Source organism: Arachis hypogaea, chromosome 7, assembly GCF_003086295.3.
Source record: "Arachis hypogaea cultivar Tifrunner chromosome 7, arahy.Tifrunner.gnm2.J5K5, whole genome shotgun sequence".
In the NCBI taxonomy this organism is placed as follows: Eukaryota; Viridiplantae; Streptophyta; class Magnoliopsida; order Fabales; family Fabaceae; genus Arachis; species Arachis hypogaea.
The window spans coordinates 70,670,904-70,693,030 of NC_092042.1; the positions used below are offsets into that span (position 1 = coordinate 70,670,904).

General features: G+C 38.2%; 1 protein-coding gene across 4 annotated transcripts; it reads right to left on the minus strand.

Moving 5' to 3' along the window:
• Nucleotides 1-1,891: 1,891 nt before the first annotated feature.
• On the minus strand, nt 1,892-16,324 carry LOC112703362 (uncharacterized). 4 transcript variants are annotated; one of them, XR_011864112.1, is made up of 7 exons: nt 15,817-16,324; nt 14,853-15,084; nt 14,329-14,651; nt 13,822-14,016; nt 13,196-13,319; nt 5,597-6,875; nt 1,892-4,331 (listed from the first exon to the last, which is right to left on the minus strand). XR_011864112.1 is itself a non-coding variant. In XM_025754782.3 (5 exons), exons 2-5 carry the CDS (start codon nt 15,028-15,030, stop codon nt 13,263-13,265), a joined length of 753 nt encoding a protein of 250 aa, XP_025610567.1. In that variant the 5' UTR covers nt 15,031-15,084; nt 15,817-16,324; the 3' UTR covers nt 12,932-13,262. The 4 variants fall into 4 exon arrangements, 1 of the variants encoding a protein (XP_025610567.1); XR_003811205.2 differs by having other exon boundaries at nt 3,472-6,875; XR_011864113.1 differs by having other exon boundaries at nt 3,472-6,875; nt 14,853-15,648.
• Between the last annotated feature and the right edge of the window lie 5,803 nt (nt 16,325-22,127).

The following is a 22,127-nucleotide window of genomic DNA, read 5'->3' on the forward strand; positions in this document are numbered from 1 at the left end:
GGCTGGCCATTCGGCAATGCCTGGACCATAACTTATGTATTTTCAACGGTGGAGTTTCTACACACCATAGATTAAGGTGTGGAGCTCTGCTGTACCTCGAGATTTAATGCAATTACTATTGTTCTTCTATTCAATTCAAGCTTATTCTTGTTCTAAGATATCATTCGTACTTAAACCTGATGGATGTGATGATCCGTGACACTCATCATCATCCGTCCTTATGAACGTGTGCCTGACAACCACCTCCGTTCTACCTAAGATTGAATGAATATCTCTTGGATTCCTTAATCAGAATCTTCGTGGTATAAGCTATAATTATTGGCGGCCATTCTTGAGAATCTGGAAAGTCTAAACCTTGTTTGGTGGTATTCCGAGTAGGATTCAGGGATTGAATAATTGTGACAAGCTTCAAACTCACGATTGTTGGGCGTAGTGATAGACGCAAAAGAATCATTAGATTCTATTTCGACATGATCGAGAACCGACAGATGATTAGCCGTGCTGTGACAGAGCATTTGGACCATTTTTACTGAGAGAATGGAAAGTAGCCATTGACAACGGTGATGCCCTACATATAGCTTGCCATGGAAAGGAGTGATAATGATTGAAGGAAGGTAGTAGGAAAGCAGAGATTCAGAAGGGATAAAAGCCTCTCCATGCACTTATCTGAAACTCCCACCAATTATTTACATAAGTATCTCTGTCTTTATTTTATGTTTTATTTATCTTTATATTCGAAAACCATTATCACCATTTGAATCCGCCTAACTGAGATTTACAAGATGACCATAGCTTGCTTCATACCAACAATCTCCGTGGGATCGACCCTTACTCACGTAAGGTATTACTTGGACGACCCAATGCACTTGCTGGTTAGTTGTGCGAAGTTGTGACAAAGTGTGATTTACGTTTGAGAGCACCTAAGTCTATTGGTGCCATTGTTGATTATCACAATTTCGTGCACCAAGTTTTTGGCGCCGTTGCCGGGGATTGTTCGAGTTTGAACAACTGACGGTTCATCTTATTGCTCAGATTAGGTAATTTTCTTTTCAAAAAGCTTTTAAAAATCTTTCAAAATTTTTTTTATTTGTTTTCGTTTTTCCAAAAAAGAAATTTTCGAAAATACAAAAAAAATAAATTAATAAAATCATAAAAACCAAAAATATTTTGTGTTTCTTGTTTGAGTCTAGTGTCAATTTTTAAGTTTGCTGTCAATTGCATGTTTTTAAAATTTATGCATTTTTTCGAAAAATTCATGCATGGTGTTTGACGTGAGCGGAAATTGGCAGATTAAGAATTAATTAGAAAAATGGCATTGCGAGTACAGTTCTTAACCGGCAAAAATCTACTCGTCAATTTAGACAAGGGTTGTCACAAATTTTAGAAATAAAATACTGGGAGTATGAGTCCCAGGTCATCTCCCAAGGAGTTGCAGGAAGATGTGCTATTTTATCAATCAGATGTTTTCAAAACGGGTGTTAAATTTGATGAACATAAAATTAAATTAGAGAATTTATATGATTTAAATAAAATCTTAACCGAGAGAAGATTAATTGGAAGTTCTATCCTTGTTAGAATTTTATTAAGAGCAATTAATAATTAGTCATTGTTTACATTTAGTTAACCCTCAACGAATGAGGGAAAGTCAAATTAAAAGTCAACTTCTATTCACAAGTCATAATCCTCTCCCTTGGGAAGGATTAGAATTAGTGATTAACAAGCCAACCAACAATGAACCAATTACAATTGAACTCTTGAGTATTCTAACTCAAAGTTCTCCTTTTAATCATCTCCCAATCAAGTTGGGGGATGACTCCGTAATCGTAATTGTAGACTTCACAAAATCAATGGGAGAAATAAGAGAATACATAATAAATAATAATGAAAGGGATTAATTAAAAGTAGAAATAGTCTTATATTAATAAACTATGAAAAATAATCCAATGTCAACTCTGGACAAATTAAGAATATGGAAGAGTAAATGAAAAGTAAATAACAAATTATGATGACCAGTACCGGAGGTAGACTCTTCTCAGAAGCTAAAGGCAAAATTCTTCAAAATCCTAATTTATGAATGTTCAAGTGAGAAACCTAGGGGAGGAGTAAATTTAGATCTAAAAACTTCAAATTGTGTGGAATCAATTATTCCTCTGTCTCTGCATATTCCCTGTCTCTAATCTGTGTTTCTGGGCCGAAAACTGGGTTGAAATGCGGCCTAGAATCTCCGCCAGCGACTTTTGTAATTCTGCAGATCGCACACGTCACGCGGCTGCGTCGTCCACGCGATCGCGTCACTCAGCATTTTTCGTACCACGCGTGCGCATCGTCCACGCATTCGCGTCGTTCGTGCAGCTTCCAATCCGCGTGGTCGCGTCAGGCACGCGAATGCGTCACTCTGATTTCTTTCATTTCGCACAGTCGCGTGAGCCATGCGACCGCGTGACTTCTCACTGGTCATCTCCTCAATTACTTGTGTTCCTTCCATTTTTGCATGCTTCCTATTTATTCCTTACGCCATCCTTGCCCTATGAAACCTGAAACACTTAACACACAGATCACGGCATCGAATGGTACGAAGGAAAATAAAAATATACAACCAAAAGGTCTTTAGGAAGCATGTTTTCAATCATAGAATATTTTTAGGAAGGAATTGTAAATACATGCAAATCATATGAATAAGTGGGCGAAGACATGATAAAACCACACAATTAAACACAATATAAATCACAAAATAGTGGTTTATCAACCTCCCCACACTTAAACATTAGCATGTCCTCATGCTAAGTTGAAGGAGATAAATATGAATGAATAGGAACATGTAAGACTCATGCAATGCAACCTATATACATATGAATGCAACTATATGATTTTGTCTACATGATTAAAAATAGATAAGTTCTCTAAGACAAAACATGGGGGCAGATTTCACTAATTCAATTCATATTGTAAAAGCAGATAAATTTGTAAGAAGATAGCTCGTGAAAGCAGGGAATACAGGACTGAGCATTGAACCCTTACTGTTGGTGCGTGTGCACTCTAATCATCTCTAGTATATGGGGTAATCACTCTATCCTTCTCTAATCATGCCTTTCAAAAATTTTGTTTTTCACCTAACCAATCAACAATTTTAAAATGCCCATGCAAACATCATGAGGTCTTTTCGTGGTTGTAATGGGACTAAGGTAAAGGTGAGGATATACATATGGCTAAGTGAGCTTATACATTGAATCTTTAATTAACCTAAGCTCTCACCTAACATACATATATTCTATATAATTTTAACATTCATCTTAGCTATCCAAAATCTCCTTTTCACATTCCATATTCATGCATCAACCTTTATTTTAATTTTATCACATGTGCATTGATTATTAAACTCTGACTTATCATTGGGGTGATTTTGTCCCCTTATTTACTAACATAAAGGAAATTTTTTTAATTTTTTTTGTATAGCTTATCAATGCACATAGATTTGTAATGTTCTTTTATGGTTTCACATGAATAGGTACCCAATTTTCCCTTATTTCATCATGACATATTCTCCTATTACCCTTTATTCCCACAATTTTCCCATACTTAGTTAACACCAATGTTCTGAAAACCGGACCGGACCGGCCAGTTCAAACGGGTTAACTGGAAACCGGTCACCTAACCGGTCCGGTCCACCTATAAAACCGTGCTGCCAAAAACCGATCAGAAAACCGGTCGAACCGGTGGTTAACCGGTAAACCGGACGAACCGGCCCGGTTTCTTCAAGTACCGGTTTTTCCCCAGTCAATGAAAACGGCGTCGTTTGGTTTTTTTTAAAAAAAGAAAAGAAAAAATGCCGAAGAGTGAAGGATGCGTTGCAGCCAACCCTAAATCCCTAATCACTAATCAATTAAACTCTTCCAAGAAGGCAAGAACACTCCCACTCCCAAAGTCCCAACCCTAAGCTCTTCTAGGCTGGAGCTTCTGCATGCAAAGGAGAACCGACACCGTGAATCGAGGGTCACTGTCGCGGGTAGTTCGTCACCGTCGCGGCTCGCCGCGGGTCATCGCTCACCGCCGCAGGTCGTCGCTCACGGTTCTGTTCTCTATTTCGAGGCTCGAGCTTCTGGCCTTCTGTTCTCTACTTCATCTTGCAGTAAGTTCTGGTTTCTGGCTCTTTCTTCTGTTCTTGGCTTCTTGCTGTTTTCATTTTTTATTCTGGGCTTCTGATCTTCCGTTTATATTCCTGTAATTTTTTTATTTTGTTTCTGGCTTCTGTTCTTCTGTTCATTTTTTGTTCTGGGCTTCTGTTCTTGACTTCTTGTGTTCATATTCTGTTTTTATTCCTGGCTTCTGTTCTTCTGCAATATATCAATTATTATATCATTAATGAAACGTTAAATAAATTTGTTGCATGTTGAATTTGAGAATTAATTTGATGTATGTTGAATTTGAGAATTTTGCTCTGCTCTGTTCTTCTATTTCATTTTGTTTTCAATTCTGCGCTGTTCAATTTAGATGGAACAGTCACAAAATGATCATCAACAACAACATAATGCTATACAAGAAATTTGGATTTTTTATTTGCGTTTTACAGAAATTTTCAATTTGTTTAGTGTGCAATAGCATTGCTATACTTTGTACTACGGTAGATAATTTTCTATGTCAATTGATAAAGTGTGTGTTCAGGCCCATTATTGGTCCAAACCCTATAACAGAACTTTGTTATGAATGAATGATCTTGTTTTCAATGGATGCTGATTGTTGCTTATGTGGTTTGTTTGTTACAGAAAGTACAAAAGGCTCTTTTGCAATCCGATGTTCACTCAAAATCTGCTTGAGTTTTTTATTTATTTTGAATGTTATATAGAATATTTTGGATTCTAGATTCTGGATTTTTTTTCAATGCTATATTCAATGTTGTGATTTGTATATTGAATTTTTTTTTATAATTTCACTGTATATTTAATTAAACCGGTTTAACCACGGTTCGACCCCGGTCAGACCAATGAACCACTGAACCAGTCACTTGACCGGTTCAATGACCGGTCCGGTTCTCAGAACCTTGGTTAACACACATTATATCTTAGGCTAACCAAAGATTCAATTGGGATTTTTCATTATTTTTCTGCTTAAGGCTAGTAATGTGGTAAAATATATAATAAATGGAATTAACAACGGCTCAAAGTGGTTAACAAAGGTAATTAAAAGGTTGGCTTATTTGGGATATGTGAGCTAAACAAACAATGGCCTCAATCATGTGCATGCACATAACACATTAACATTGGACATATAAGATAAAATAAAATTCATATTACAATCATAGAGAAGAAAACACATGAGAAAAAAATGTTTATGGTTAAATAGTGTAACCATGTATTTAGGCTCAAAGTCTCACGGGTTGTGTGTTTTTTTAGCTCAAAAATCTTGTTCCAATTTCAACTTCGAACAAATTTAACATAAATGTTCTGATTTAAATTAGTGAAATTTTCAAAAAAAATATATGGTCTTAAAAGAAACTTATTATCTTTTCAATCAGGTAGAACATGCATGCAATTAACCTACTAATATGCAATCTATCCTATTCTAAAGAAAAAGAAGTTGGTGTTAAGGGGGAAAGAATTACCTCCGGAAGTCAGGTACTGACCAACCTCTCCACTTAAGGCTTTGCACCATCCTCGGTGCTATCTGTTAGGAACAAGGGTGGGCTGGTGGTAGTATCTCCACAGTCGGGACCGTCATGGCTCCCTGTGCTGGTAAAGGAAGTGAAGTCCGGAGTGCCTGGGTCCTCATCAGGTCTGTGGTTGCCTGTGAGTAGCTCTTTGAGGTATTTGAATCGACGGTGGTTATGACACTCTCGGAGCTTTGCTTTCTGGTCTTGTTGGTCCAACTTCTTCAGTATTTGATGCAGCAGCTAACTAGTAGATGGTGGAATGTCTGCAGCATCTTTTGTGGACTGGCTGGTAGTGGCAAGTGGTGGCCTGAGATATCTCCCATTAGGGACGTACTGATCATCCCTTTGGAAGTATGACTTTGGTGTCCCCAGCTCTGTAGGAGACTCCGGCTGCTGAGATAATATCTGAGACCAAGACGGGGAAAAGAAGGTTGCCCGCGATTTGCACGTGTCCCAGAGCCTTCCGGATGTGTCTTGGTAGATTTAGAGGCTGGTCTGTGAGGATGCACCATAGTAGAACGGCCATGTTTGCGGTGAAGGAAGACTCATAAATGCTCGGAAAGACGTAATGGAACATAATCTGTGCCCATACGTGAGCCTCTAAGGTAAGTGCGGAAGCCGAGATTCCCTTAGGACGGGAACGATGGTGTCCGAAGATCCATTTGCTGCCAGGTTGTGCGATAACTCTGAGAACAGCGTCCCAGTCAAATTTGTACGCCTGGCGCTTGAGTGAGGCTTCTTGAAAAGCATACCGTCCTTCTAGAGTGGGGGGAAGATCTAAGGCTTGCTGAATGGCCTCTTCTGTAATGGGGATTTGCTTCTGACGGACATAAACAGACTACAGGGTCGACAGGTGGAAATTGGAGTAGAACTCAACTACCCAAGAAAAATTAACCTGTCGTGGCAGTCTCTGGAGGAATCCCTAATGTCTTTGTGCAATTTGTGGCTCAACAAATGTGGCAATACGAGGTGGAAGGATAAGAAGATGTTCATTGTTGTAATTCTGAGCTGCCAGAATGGGGAACATCTGCTCACAGTAGCGATTGGGAAATCGTGCAGTGTCTTTTGCTGGGAATGCTTTTTCCTTTTCATCAACCTTTATAATCCTTTTAATTCTTTTTGTTGAGGGTTTAACCGCAGTTGAAGAAGGCTCTGCCACTAATGCTCTTTTTGTTCCTTTTCTTGTTGTGGATTTGGGGTAGCTTTCTCCTTGCCTTTCTTGGTGGCCATCCTGAAAGGAAACGAGTAAAGACATGAATATTTTAAGGGTTATAGCAAGGAAAAGAATGAGAAAGGTGGTAATCAATGCACAGGAAAGGATAATGATGTGAACACATGGTCATGACTTACATGTGCCAAATCAACAACGGAAATATAGCAAGTGCATGTGGAGACAGTTAAATGCCAGGTGTTTATTAGCATGTCGGCAAGGGCACGAGTAGCATAGATCAAGCATTCAATGTCCAAGTTAGATTACCAAGTCTTTCCAACTAATAATATGCTTGTAATAACAATTATATTTAATTAATAAAATATAAAAAAAGGGTGTTGTGAAAAGCAAGCATTTATAGTAGTAGATTGAAAGAAATCCAAAAATAGTGCAAAATGTTATATGGGCATTTTCACAAACACATAGCATGCATGTTAAATAAGGTATGGAATAATTAATTTTGAACATGCAAGTAACCTATAAAATTAATATATAATTGTTAAACAAGTCCTAAACAATTTACAAGCAACATATAAGAATAATGACCCAAATAAATTTCCAACACCAATAGAAGGAAGAAGAAAAGAAACATAGATAGGAAAAGTAGAAGAGAAAGAAAAAAAGAAAACATGAAAATAAAAAGAAGAATGAAAAAGTAGGAAGGGGAGAAGAGAAGAAAAACCTTGATAATGATGGTAGAAAAGAGGGGGTAGAAGAGAGAAAGAAAGGAGGAAGAAGGAGGGGGGAAAAAATAAAATAGGAATGGGATGAGAAAAGAAAAGATAATCTGGCAGATTTGAATGAGTTGGGCGGCGCAAGCGACACGGACGCGTGGGGCACGCGGTTGCGTGGAAAGCCCGCAGATGAAATGACGCGGACGCGTCGGTCATGCGGACGCGTTGGTCACGAAGACGCGTGACATGATTTGCGCTGGTGGCGCGAGGGCAACTTCGTGCTCGCACAACTCTCTATTTAAATAATGTTTTGCCAAATTTTAGGGTGACACGATCGTGTGGTGGACGTGATCGCGTGGATGGCTAGATTGATAAAATGGCGCAGACGCGTGGGGCACGCGGACGCGTGGTAAGGCTTGTGCCTTTAGCACGAGTCCAGCCCAAGTCCAGCTCAACTCTCGGCCATACACCCCTTTTTACGTCGATTATAGGGCACGCGTTCGCGTGGGTGACGCGGACGCGTGGGAGACCTTTTTCCCACATGACGCGGACGCGTGGGCGGCGCGGTTGCATGGAACAATTTGTGCCACAGGCATGCCTCGAGCCACACTTTCGCGTGACTATCTGTTTCTTTTCTTCTCGTGTCTAGGGCACCTATGACGCGGACGCGTTATCGACACTGTCGTGTCGTGTGCTCTCTTCTTCTTTTTTTTAAGTAGAAATATGCAATATGCAGTATGTGGATGAGATGCAAAAGATAGGTATTAGTACTGAGAAGAGTTATTGACAAGGGAGGATAAGGAGAGGGGAAGGAACGATCATACCATGGTGGGTTGTCTCCCACCCAGCACTTTGCTTTAACGTCCTTAAGTTGGACGCTCCACTAGCTCAGTCTTCTGCTGTGGGAGGATCTTCCAAGAGAAAGATCTCTAGTTCTTGGTTTTTCGCCATCTTTTCACCATGGAATAACTTCAAGCGATGTCCATTGACCTTGATAAGTTCAGAGCTTGAAGGATGGCTCAAGTGAAAGACTCCGTATGGTTTCACCTTCTCTACTCGATACGGACCATCCTATCTTGATCTCAGCTTGCCTGGCATGAGTCGCATTCTGGAGTTGTAAAATAGGACTAAGTCCCCTGGTTGGAATTCTCTTCCCTTAATGCTCTTGTCATGCACAGCCTTCACCTTCTCTTAATACAGCCTCGAATTTTCATAAGCCTCAAGGCGAACGCTCTCTAATTCTTGTAGTTGCAACTTCCGTTCAGCTCCGGCACTCTCATAGTCCACGTTGCATTCCTTTACCGCCCAGAAGGCCTTGTGTTTTAACTCAACTGGAAGATGACATGCCTTTCCATAAACCAAGCAGAAAGGACTCATCCCAATCGGTGTCTTGTATGCTGTCCGATATGCCCAAAGTGCGTCTTGGAGCCTGATGCTCTAATCCTTCCTATGAGGCTTGACTACCTTTTGCAGTATGCGCTTTATCTCTCTGTTAGACACCTCTGTCTTTATTTTATGTTTTATTTATCTTTATGTTCTAAAACCATTATCACCATTTGAATCCGCCTAACTGAGATTTACAAGATGACCATAGCTTGCTTCATACCAACAATCTCTGTGGGATCGACCCTTACTCACGTAAGGTGTTACTTGGACGACCCAGTGTACTTGCTGGTTAGTTGTGCGAAATTGTGACAAAGTGTGATTCACGTTTGAGAGCACCAAGTCTATTGGCACCATTGTTGATGATCATAATTTCGTGCACCACATACTAGGTCCCATGATCATTTCATAATCGGGAAAAATTTCAACCAGTTTTATGTAAACATCTCTTGGTAGAGTTGTGATGAGCGGATAATTTATACGCTTTTTAGCATTATTTTTAGGTAATTTCTAGTATGTTTTAGTCACTTTTTAGTATATTTTTATTAGTTTTTATGCAAAATTCACATTTCTGGACTTTACTATGAGTTTGTGTGTTTTTCTATGATTTCAGATATTTTCTGGCTAAAATTGAGAGACCTAAGCAAAAATCTAATTCAAAGGCTGAGAAAGGACTGCAGATGCTGTTGGATTCTGACCTCCCAGCACTCGAAGTGGATTTTTTGGAGCTACAGAAGCCCAATTGGCGCGCTCTCAATTGCATTGGAAATTAGACATCTTGGGCTTTCCGGTAATGCTTAATAGTCCATACTTTGCCCGAGATTTGATGGCCCAAACTGGCATCCAAACGCCCACCAAAGACCCTTTTCTGGCGTAAAACGCCAAAACTGGCACCAAAGCTGGAGTTACACTCCAAGGATGGCTTATGCACGTGAAAGCTTTAAGGCTCAGCCCAAACACACATCAAGTGGGCCCCCAAAGTAAATTTCTGCACTATCTTCTCATTTTCTGTAAACCTAGTTTACTAGTTTAGTATAAATAGCACTTTTTACTATTGTATTGGTGTCTTTGACCTTTTGGGAGTTCTTCAAACCCTTTTTAGAAGCTGGCCATTCGGCCATGCCTAGACCATTTTGTTCTTATGTATTTTCAACGGTGGAGTTTCTACACCTCATAGATTAAGGTGAGGAGCTCTGCTGTTCCTCATTAATTAATGCAAGTACTATGGTTTTTCATTCAATTCACGCCTACTTCTTCTCCAAGATTTACTCTTGTACTTAATTCAGTTAAGTCAGGCTGAAGGAGTGACCCGTGACAATCACCCTCTATCTTTAGTACTCGCTTAGCTAAGATCTACGTGTCTGACAACCACAAAGCGGTTTACATGATGTTCAACGTAGTCATTGGACGACAGCTGGAGTATATTCTATTGGGTCTCTAATCAACGATTCACATCATCTCTCCTGACAACAGAGCATCTGAATCTGAGATTAGGATCTTCGTGGTATAGGCTTGACAAACCCCATTTGTAGGGTTTATCTTGTATTGATTTTAGGGGATTTTATAACCTTTTACCCACATTTATTCAATGAAATAGCATGGTTTTATAACTTCTCCTTTAATTGTGCTTAAGAGTGAAAACATGCTTTTTAGATCTTAAAATGAATAAATTTAATTCACCTTGATTCCATTAGATGCCTTGATATGTTTGCTAAGTGATTTAAGGTTTAGGAGGCAAAGATTGGATCAAGGGAATGAAGAAAGAAGCATGAAAAGTTGGAGAACTCATGAAGAAATGAAAGAACCGGAAAGCTGTCAAGCCGACCTCTTCGCACTTAAACGACCATAACTTGAGCTACAGAGGTCCAAATTATGCGGTTCCAGTTGGGTTAGAAAGCTAACATCCGGGGCTTCGAAACGATATAAGATTTGCCATAGTTGCTACAAGTATGGTGGCGCGCACGCGCATAGTACGCGCACGCGCCGTTGCTGCCACCTAGTCCACTTGAAGCAAAACGTGGCCAGCGATTTTAGAAGCCTTGTGGGCCCAATCCAACTCATTTCTGATGCTATTTAACCCAAGGAGTGAAGAGGGAAACACAAGTTAGTTACCATTAGTTTAGTTTAGTAGTTAGAATTAGTTTCTAGAGAAAGAAGCTCTCACTTCTCTCTAGAATTAGGATTAGGATTAGGATTAGTTCTTAGATCTAGATCTTAATTCATCTTCTTCTACTTCTATCTTTTCAATTCTTTGTTGTTACATTCATCTTCCTCTATTCTTTTGTTGTAATTTCCTTTATGTTGTTGTTATACTTTGATTGTAGATCCACTTTTGTTCCTTCCTTTCTCTTTCAATTCAATTCAAGGTAAATCATAATAATTGTGTTCCTTTTGATTTGTGTTGTTAATTCCTTTCAATAATTGTTGTTAGATTTTGTTCTTGTTGTTGATTTACTATGTCTTCCTTTTATGCCTTCCAAGTGTTTGATGAAATGCTTGGTTGGATTTTAGAGTAGGATTTTATACTCTTGGCTTGGAAAGGTAACTTAGGACCTCTTGAGTTACTAATGTCCAAGTGATTGATGATTGGGAGCCATTGACTCTAGTTCTCACTAATTGAATTAGTGGAGAGTTAGGACTTATGGACTAGGATTGATATAGCTCATTTGACTTTCCTTTACTACTAGTTAGAGGATGATTTAATGAGATTAATCCTTGCCAATTCTCATATTGTGGTTAGTGATTAGGATAGAGATCCTTGACCACCAACCCTTGCCAAGACCTTTTTAGCCATTAGTTTACTTTCTTGCCATTTATCTTTCATGTTTCTTATCCAAAACCCCAAAATAACTCACAACCAATAACAAGACACTCTATTGTAATTCCTAGGGAGAACGACCCGAGGTTTCAATACTTCGGTTTATAAATTTAGGGGTTTGTTTTAGTGACAAACAACTTTTTGTATGAAAGGATTAATGATTGGTTTAGAAACTATACTTGCAACGAGAATTCATTTGTGAATTCTAAACCATCAAAAATTCATTCGTCAAGGCTAGAACAATGGACAACATTCCTGAGATCCGAAAAGTCTAAACCTTGTCTGTGGTATTCCGAGTAGGATTTGGAAAGGGATGACTGTGAAGAGCCTCAAACTTACGAATGTTGGGCGTAGTGATAGTGTGCAAAAAGACAAAGGTCCTATTCCGACACTAGCGAGAACAGACAGATGATTACCCATGCGGTAGCTATACCTGGTATTTTTCATCCGAGACGAGAAATCTGACAGTTGATTAGACGTACAGAAACCGTAGAGGACTATTTTCACTGAGAGGATCTTACAGCTTGCCATGGAAGGGAGCACGCATGATTGGGTGAAGACAATAGGAAAGCAGAGGTTCAGGAATAATAAAGCATCTCCAAACGCTTATCTGAAATTCCTACCAATGAATTACAAAAGTATCTCTATCTTATTTTATGTTTTATTTATCTTCTAATTATTAAAAACTCATAACCATTTGAATCCGTCCCACTGAGATTTACAAGATGATCATAGCTTGCTTCAAGCCATAAATCTCCGTGGGATCGACCCTTACTCACGTAAGGTATTACTTGGACGACCTGGTGCACTTGCTGGTTAGTTGTGCGGAGTTGTGAAAAGTGTGATCACAATTTCGTACACCAAGTTGCAGTCACAAATAAGTATTCTGTAGTTATGGGTGAGGAATTGATCAAGCTTTGAAGAGCCACTTCAAAATCTTCATCACCAAAGAGAATATATATCTCACCCAAAACAACACCGCAAAAAATTATTATAGTTAGGTCAAATTATACAATTGGAAAACAAAATATCATTAATTCTACAAATATTCATAGTGGAACTAAAAGGCATAGAAATCTAGTACATGTTATTAGGGACTTCGCTAAAAGATATTCTAAGGGTGTTTGTTAAGAAGATAATAATGGAAATTTTTTAAGGTTTTGAATTACTCGATGTATTGGAAACATAAAAAAATTTAAGTGTTGAAATAGAAAAGTTTACATCTATTCCAAATATTAAACATTATTCAAGTTTCAACACCAACAGAATGTAAATTCCACATATTGGATGCTTTATGCATGTTGATAGCAGATTAAGCTAACTCCAATCGTGCGTTAGGTCAGCAAAATCATAATTATGGCATTAATAATGGCATCACTGCTAGTTCAATGATAAAACCAACATAGCAGAATATTGACATTACCAACGCTAATTAATAATTCAATCGAAACGAGATCAGCTTTTACCATCTTAGATTTGTTAACTGCAAGATGCCTTCCTTCAAAAGGAACAAAAAACGGCCAGGTGTAGCTATTAATACATCAACACCCTGTTGTAAAGTTTCCAGTTGAGTTCTTTGTTGCAAGCCACCTGTGACAACCATAGATTTAAATGGAAGCAAAGATCTAGACAATGATCAACAATTATCTAAGACCTACAAATGATGATCCTGCACATCTTTTTCTAAACTTGTGTTTGTGTAGTCAGATGATTGGTATGACCCTGCATACTCGTAATCCACAAGTATTATGATTTTAGGGCTTGAGTTTCAAATGCTAAAAAGTAAATACTATCATGGGAAATAATGAGACATATTTTGAATCCCAAGTAGAAACTATTTTGGATTTTTTTGTAACCTCATTTTGAAATTATCCAAAAAATAACTAAAAGCTTATGACAAGTCCTAGAATAACCAACATGATTCTAAACAATAATGTAGAAACAAGGTAATCTTCCTTTCTGGTTACATGGGCTACTTTCTTGTTCTCCTATTCTGTTATGTTTTTAACATGGTAAAAAATGTTAAAAGTGGTCCAATGACTTAAAAGTGAATATTTGTTTTAGTGGGGCTCAATAGGAGAAGCAAAACAACCTGGGAAGCTAATTCAGCTGTAGGTGCTAGTATGACAACTCTAGGAGCTTGAGCAGAGGATTTACATTGTCCTTCTAGTTCTTCTTGCCTAAGACGCCGAATTATTGGTGCAAGATATGCTAAAGTCTTTCCAGAACCACTTTGGTCAGCTATAATACAAGTCTTTCCAGCAATAACAGGTGCAAATGCCATGGCCTACACGAAATCAAATTATAGAGTATAGAAATCATCCACATCATAAAAACTAAAAAGCAACAGAGTTTACAATTTATATCATAGTTACATGAATTCACAAATTAGATAATCTATTGCATAATAATTCACGCATACCACGTACTATTTCATCTGCGTAACTGAATATGTGTATATTTTTCACATAAAATATTTATTTATTGCATAATGTGTACTGAATACTGTTCCCGTGCCAGATTTCTATGTAACTATGATTCACATAACACTTTGAATAAATGAAGAGCCACACTACAACAATGAAAGAAGTACCTATACATTGGAAGGGCGCAGGAAAGAGAGCTTTTGGAGTGATTGGATGAGGTAGTCAGCGCAGCCTAGTTCCCTGAAGGACTTGACACTGAAGAAGCTGGTGTCGGGAGCAAGCTCCTGAGAATTAAGAGAATGGAAGGATCCTATAACGTCCCCCCATCCTCCTCTGGAACGAGGGTTTGGCGATGAATCACGTGGTCGATCAGTGCTTCTGTTTCTGTGCTGCTTAGACCTGTGGACGAGAGCTTTGACTTTCTGAGCTTTCAGTCTTCCGAAACTTGGGCTTATTGAGGATGAGGACGAATCAATGCCTATTGTGATGTCTGCCGCTGTCCAACCATAATAACAAATAACAAATATATGTTAGCAAACATGTCATCCCGACCACATGTTTGAATGAATACATGAGAGAGAGAGAGAAGATGCCTGCCTCTGTCCAGCCATAATAACAAATAACAAATATATGTTAGCAAAAATGTCATCCAGACCACATGTTTGAATGAATGCATGAGAGAGAAAGAGAGAGAGACCGATGTCTTGTTGCTGAGAGGAGGAGGAGGCGGTGGCGGTGGTGGTGATGGAGGGAGTAGTGCGCCAAAGAGAAATCAATGGAGGCCTTTGAGAGAATGATGGCAAGTCCCACCACCACCATCGTCTGGAATTGTAATTGGAACTGGGGACCAAGGTTGCGAGAACTGAATCGGTCATTGAATCGGTTGAGTGACTAGTTCAATGGTTCAATCGTTTTATCGGAGTTGATTTCTGGTTGAATCAATTTAATTAAATATATAATAAAATTATTCAAAATTCAATATACAATATCAAATATTCAAATTCAATAATTTATAAATTAATAAAATTTAAAGTGATACAATTTTACATCATAACTTGTTCATATTTTATCATTAAAATTTCACAAAATAAAAATTTCTAATTAACTTCTAAGTTCTAATAAAGTAAACAGCAATAATACTCATCACATCAACAACAAAAGTTTAGAATAAAAAAATTTAACAATAACTTCTAATAATCAAGTAATTAGCAACAACCAAAAACACAAACTTAAGCAAAAACTCAAACCATCAGCAACAAAGAATTCAAAATCACAAAAAAATTATAACAAAGACTTCTATTCAAGTATCAACAACATCTCAGAATCCAAAACCCGAAAAATTAAGCAAAGAATCCAAACTCAGCATCGAAACTAAATTCAAAATCACATAAGCAACAACCCCAACTAAAAACACAATCCCAACTCATAATCTAGGACACAAACTCAACTCAGAATCTTAGAACTTGAAATTGAGAACTTCGTGATTCTTCCATCTTCAACATACAACAAAAAAAAATTAACCATCAACAACATTAACTCAGTAAAATTATTCAACCGAATCATTCAATTCAACCATTATTCCACAAAATCAGCAACTCAGAATCAGTATTATTAACAAAAGTAGAAAACAGGAAAAAATAAATTGAAGCAGCAGTGCCTACCGGTGGCAAGGAAGGAATGGGAAGTAACGACGATGGAGGAAGGGACGTGAGCTCGGAGCCTCGGACAGAGAGCAGACCTTCGCGACAGAGACGACCGAGCTCGGACAGAGGGAGAGACAGAGAGAGAGAGAGAGATCGAAGGGACGAGTACCAAGCAACCCTTCGCGACTGGCAATGGCGACAGCGACGCCACGAGCTAGACCCAGACTTTCGTGCGACGGCAAGGAGAAGAGGAACGATGCGATGGGGGCCAAGCTGCAAACCTCCCACAACCGGCGACGGCACCCACAGTCTATCATCATCGACAACAACAGCTCCTTCCCAGCTCTTTATAAACATTAAAACGGCATCATTTTAAGCATTATGGCCGAACCAATAACACTTATAAAACTGACGATTCAGACGGTTTTTCAATTAACTACTAATTCGACCGATTTTTAGATCATTTTTATACAAGGAGGTTCTACATGTCATCCGGACCGACTAAACAATTGGTTTTCGCTTAATCGAATTGAACCAATCGATTCGGTTCGATTTTTAAAACCTTCGATAACGTTACATTTCTTAACACTGACAATTAGATTTCACAACTTTACATCGATGAGTATTTACTTTACGTAAAGGAATATTATAATTAGGTGAATGTCATAGTGTCTAAAACATAGTACCTAATTTACTAAAAAAGTTTAAAAATTAATATTTAATTTAAAAAATATAAAAATAAATAATTTTTAAAAATTAAAATTTACTAAAATAATAAATTAGATAAAATTTAGACAACAACTCATAAACATTATTAAATTGGCCCGATAACAATTAACACTATAGCTACGACCACTAAAATCACATTTTTATAACATATATATATATAACATTAATTCTAATTTAATAATTATAAGTTATACTTAAAGCTATTAGACTTGAAAGTTGGATCTGACTTTGCGCCATAACCTTTTATAAACATTCACATTCAACTTCAATAGATTTATTAACTTTATTATTGTAGATTAATAGATTTATTAACTTTATTATTGTAGATTTGTAGTCTATTAAATCGACTGAAGTAAGGTTCTGAAAATCGAATCAGTTATTAAATCATTCTAATTATTAGTTTATTAGTCCAATCAATTTAATTGGTAGTTCAATTAGAAGAACTGTTTTAGAATAAAATAATAAATAAATTATAAATAGACATTCTAAAATAATAATAGTCTAATATAAATATTAAAATACTTTTCAAATTTAAAACAATACATAAAATATTCTCAACCAAATCCATATGATCTTATCAAAATATAAACTCAACTTAAATATTAAAAAGAAATATCAAATATTAAATACCAACATAAGTATTTATCAATCATGAAAATTCGCAAGAACTTGTTGCAAACCACACTAACAGCAGCTCTCAAATGATAAACTCAATCAAAAATACCATGAACAAGACACTAAACAGAGCATAAAGTAACCGCATTAAACCTGAAATCACTAAAGATAAACAAAAATAAAAAATTTCAATAATGATTTGATTTCTATTTTTTGCAGCAGTAAAAAAATTTCAACAAAAATTTTAGAAATTGAAAAAATAGCAGCAGCACAAAATCAATGAGCAGAAGTACAAAAATTTCCGTAATTATTTGATTTTCATTTTAGCAGCAATAACCAAATATCAAAAAAACTTCCAGAAATTAAAAACACAGCAACAACACAAAATTAATGAGTAGCAGCACAAAATTTGAATAATGATTTCCTTTCCATTAATTGATTCACAAATTTTGCACCAACCAGCAGGAAAATTAACATTATCACCAAGAGACAAATAGATTGACAAGCAGTTTACTTTATTCCCTCTTGGAAGTATACGAATCCGCCTAAAAATCAAATCCGAATACCAAAAGCAGAACTTGACAGAACCAAAAATAAAAAAACATCAGCAACAAAAATTACCAAATACCAAAAGAAGAACTTAACAAAACTTAAAATAAAAAAGAATCAACAACAAAAATTAAATACCAGCAACAAATAATCACTCCTAAACCCTGAAATCAATAACTATTTCAACAAAAATTCAGAAACACCATACTCAAAAACCCCTAGACGACACAACAGCATAAGTGCATAACAAAGATTACAAATTCCAAATTCAAAACATTGATCACAAATTAATTAATTTCAGTTTTAGAAATCCAAAATCAATGATCAGACACCATCAAAATCAAATTCAAAACACTGAAACAGCCTCAACAGAGCATCAAGGAAAATCGCTAAACAGTGCCACTAACCTTCCATTGAGAACAGGGCGACGACGGTGAGATGACGAAGACACGACAAAGACACGACGGTGACACGACGGTGAAGTAGCTCGAAGCCTCGAACAGCGAAGTCACCAGGGGAATGGACGACGTGCCGAGCTAGAAGAGAAGGTCTGGCCGTATGGGTTTGGGACAGGGGAAGGAGAAGGCCACGGAGACACCGACAACCACGGACGGCGGTGCCAGTTCTGCTGACGAAGCTGGGTTTAGGGTTCCTTACGGTTCCGTTAACTGAAGTTATCTTTACAGTTATGCATAATAATGATATTTTAGAAATAAAAACCTGGAAGGGAGACAATTGACGGAGGCACATGAGAGCTCTGCTAGGGTTTCATCCGAGGAGGATGACCTAATGCAACGAAGTACCGAAAAGGTCAAAACTCGTGAGGCTGATCTTAACCAACCGGGTGAAAAGATGGATCCCATGACGAGGAATGATGCAAATAACTCGACAAGGCCAAAAGTCTCATATAGAGACTCCCTTTTGGTAACCCTAGGCACTATGGATAAAGACTCAAGCCCGCGCTCTCTAAACTCTAATGAGAGCGAGCCGAATCCAGAGGATCGCTAGTATATGGACAAGGAAAATCTGCAAAGGGAAGATAAACCCTTTGATCCTTGCCCTGAGATCAAAGTGACAAAGGAAGAATTTGATGACTGGTGCAAGCCCTGGCATGCTTCACTCATTGTCAAAGTTCTGGGAAAGCGAGTAAATCTCGGCTTCATGGAGCAACGCCTCGGAAGGGACTGGGTAAAGAAAGGTAAGATTAATGTCATTAATATGGATCGTGACTATTTCTTGGTTCATTTTTCAGATGAGGAGGACTACTCCTTCGCGCTCACAAGAGGGTCGTGGATGATAGCTGGACATTACTTGATTGTCCAAAGGTGGAGACCTTTCTTCTTGGAATCAGAAAGAGAAGTAAAGAAGATCGCGGCTTAGATCCGAATCCCGAATTTACCTATCGTACTCTATAACCATCGGTTCCTATGGAGATTTAGTTCAACATTAGGAACGATGCTTAAGATTCATAGAGCAACGTCCATCTAATCCTGTGGGAAATTTGCGAAACTCTGTGTAGAAATTGATCTTAGAAAGAAATTGATCCCTCGTATCTCGGTGCTGGGCAGCACATTGAATGTTTAATATGAAGGTCTTCATCTTATTTGCTTCGCATGTGATCTATATAGCCACAGATCGGAGGAATGTAGTGAGAACATTTTTGATGACAATAATCACCGGGCGGAGGAATATTCCGGTGAGGGGATTAACTCAGGCGAGAAAAATACAGCAACGTTGATGGACTAAATCAATACGAAAAATATGGATATAGTGCAGGAATCACAGCGTAATCAAAGGCCACCAGATTTTGGACCGTGGATGATGGTGAGGTGACAAATAAGGAAAAAACCTGAAAGACTAATTATGGGGAAGAAATCAGTTGCCATCGGAAAGGAAGCCCTTACAGTTAGGGAAGGGGGAGATACTAAGACGGGGCATTTAAATGAAATAGGATCGCACTATAATATCCTATATGAGGATGCCGAAATTGAAGGGGATATGAATACTAACCACTTTAGGGAAAAGCAACAGACCAGGCTAGATGAATGATGCGCGGATATTTTATACGCTTTTTGGCATCACTTTCATATAGTTTTTAGTTATTTTTATTTAGTTTTTATTAAGCTTTTATAGGTTTTAGTGTTAAATTCACATTTTTGGATTCTACTGAGTTTTGTGTTTTTGAGAAATTTTAGGTAATTTCTGGCTGAAATTGAGGAGCTGGAGCAGCAGTTTGATTCAGAGATAGAGAAAGTACTGCAGATGTTGTCCAGATCTAACCTTCCTGCATTTGGAAGAGCTTTTCTGGAGCTACAGAAGTCCAAATGGAGCACTCTAAATGGCTATGAAAAGCTGCCTTCCAGAGCTTTCCAGAAATATATAACAGTCTATACTTTGCTTCGAATTAGAAGGCCCAAAACTGGCATCCAAGCCCAGCTTCCTGCCCCCTTCTAGGCGTCCAACACCCAAAGAGCAGAGAACAATGTACAAACGCCCAAAGAGGACCCCCTAGCTGGTGTTTAACGCTCAAGAGACCTCAATTCACATGGATCTCATCAAAGCTCAGCCCTAAAAGTGGATTTTAGCACTAAATAGACTGTTTTACTCTTACTAGTCATTTGTTTAGTATTTAAGGGTTTATGTTTATGTAATTTATGGGGGATTTTCGAACCTTTCACACATCATACACATTTTTGCTTTGTTTTTACTTTCAGTATGAGTTTCAGAACCTCCTAGGTTGAGGGGAGGAGCCCTGCTGAGTCCTATGAATTAATAAAAGTACTATTATTTCTTCTTCGATCCGTGTTTGATCTATCTCTAAGATGTATATCCCGATCTTCATCATGGTGAATATGATGATCTAACCAATTAGCTTTATTCATCACATTAAGATGAACGTGTCTGACAAACACCCACGTCTACTTGGGTTCGTGTGAATACTCGGAAGGAAAAGCACGAGCCAACAACTATGTTTATACATCTCTCAGAAGGTTAATCCACGATTTTATTGGGGACTTCTCGATACACCAGTTCAGCCGATCTCCGGGGAGATTAGGGTCTCCGTGGTATAGGCTAGAATCCAAAGAAGCAACATTCTCTAATTCAGAAGATTTGACCTTGTCTGTGGCATTTTGAGTAGGATCGCCAAGAGAATGACTTGCTAAGCACTTCACCCTTCATCAGATTGAATGACCACGGCCAATGGTGTTTATTCTGTAGCATAGTAGATCAATGACCAAGGGCAATGGCTTTGATCACTTACAGCCTGCCATAGAAGAAGATCATTCACAAGCAAATAAGACAGTTGTACTAGAGTTAGTTCAGAAAGACAAAGCAACTCCAACTCTTAACTTTATTCCTATTACTGACAATACTTGTTTTACAAATACAAATTATGAATAGTTTCCTCTAATCTAACAACCTTCTGATCTGCCTGACTAAGAACTGCAAGACAATCATAGCTTACTTCAAGCCACATTCCTCGTGAGATCAACCCTGACTCGCTCAGGTATTACTTGGACGATCCAGTATTACTGGTACTACTGCTGTACAAAAAGTATGGGGGTTTTGCGTACACACGCACTAATGAACCAAGGCTTCCTAATGTTCCTAAGGAGAGTGGGTCAAAAACCCAAATGGCCCAAAAGGTTTTAAGGTCAAGAGCGGGCAAAAGCCCACAAAATTAAAAAAAGAAGCAGAATGTTCCTAATGGGCCACCGGCTATCATTAAAAATCAGAAGCCCAAAGTGAAATATGCTGCAAGAAAGGAGAAAATCTCTACAAGCTCATCTAAAGCTCCCCAGTGACAACGTTCAGCAACAAGAAATTAGTGAAATTCTGGCTTTAGAAGCCGAAATGCTCGATAATATCAGGAGGCTACAGCAAGAACAAAATGAATCCCACAAAGCATCGAAAATTGTGAAGAATGTGCTGGAGGAGCATGTGATAAGGGATGGTTTCCTTTCCCAATTGCCAAAGAACTTCATGAATGAAGGAGCGCAGAGAAACCAGGGAGGCTCTCTGCGGAAGGAAAAACCACCAGACAGCTTGCCAGAGTATATATGTAACACTGATAGCAACTCATCGAGACATGGAGATGATGTTATGCTAGACTCGCCGATGATGGCTGCTGAGGTCAAATCCCGAAACTGAACTTGGGTATGTTTCTACCCTTCTCTTTTTCTTCTAGGGTCATCATGAATGTTATTGCCTGGAATTGTAGAGGAGTAGGGAGTAAAACTTTTTCGGCGCTTATTGAAGACATTAAAAGAGAATATAATGCTAGTTTTTGATAATTTTTTCATTGAGGATGCTAGAGGGTTCTCTAGTGGCATATGGTGCCTTTGGGACAAATCTTCCTGGAATATGGATATCACTTTTCATAGCTCTCAAATGGTGCACCTGGAATTGAAGCAGAGGCAGTCACAACCCTGGTT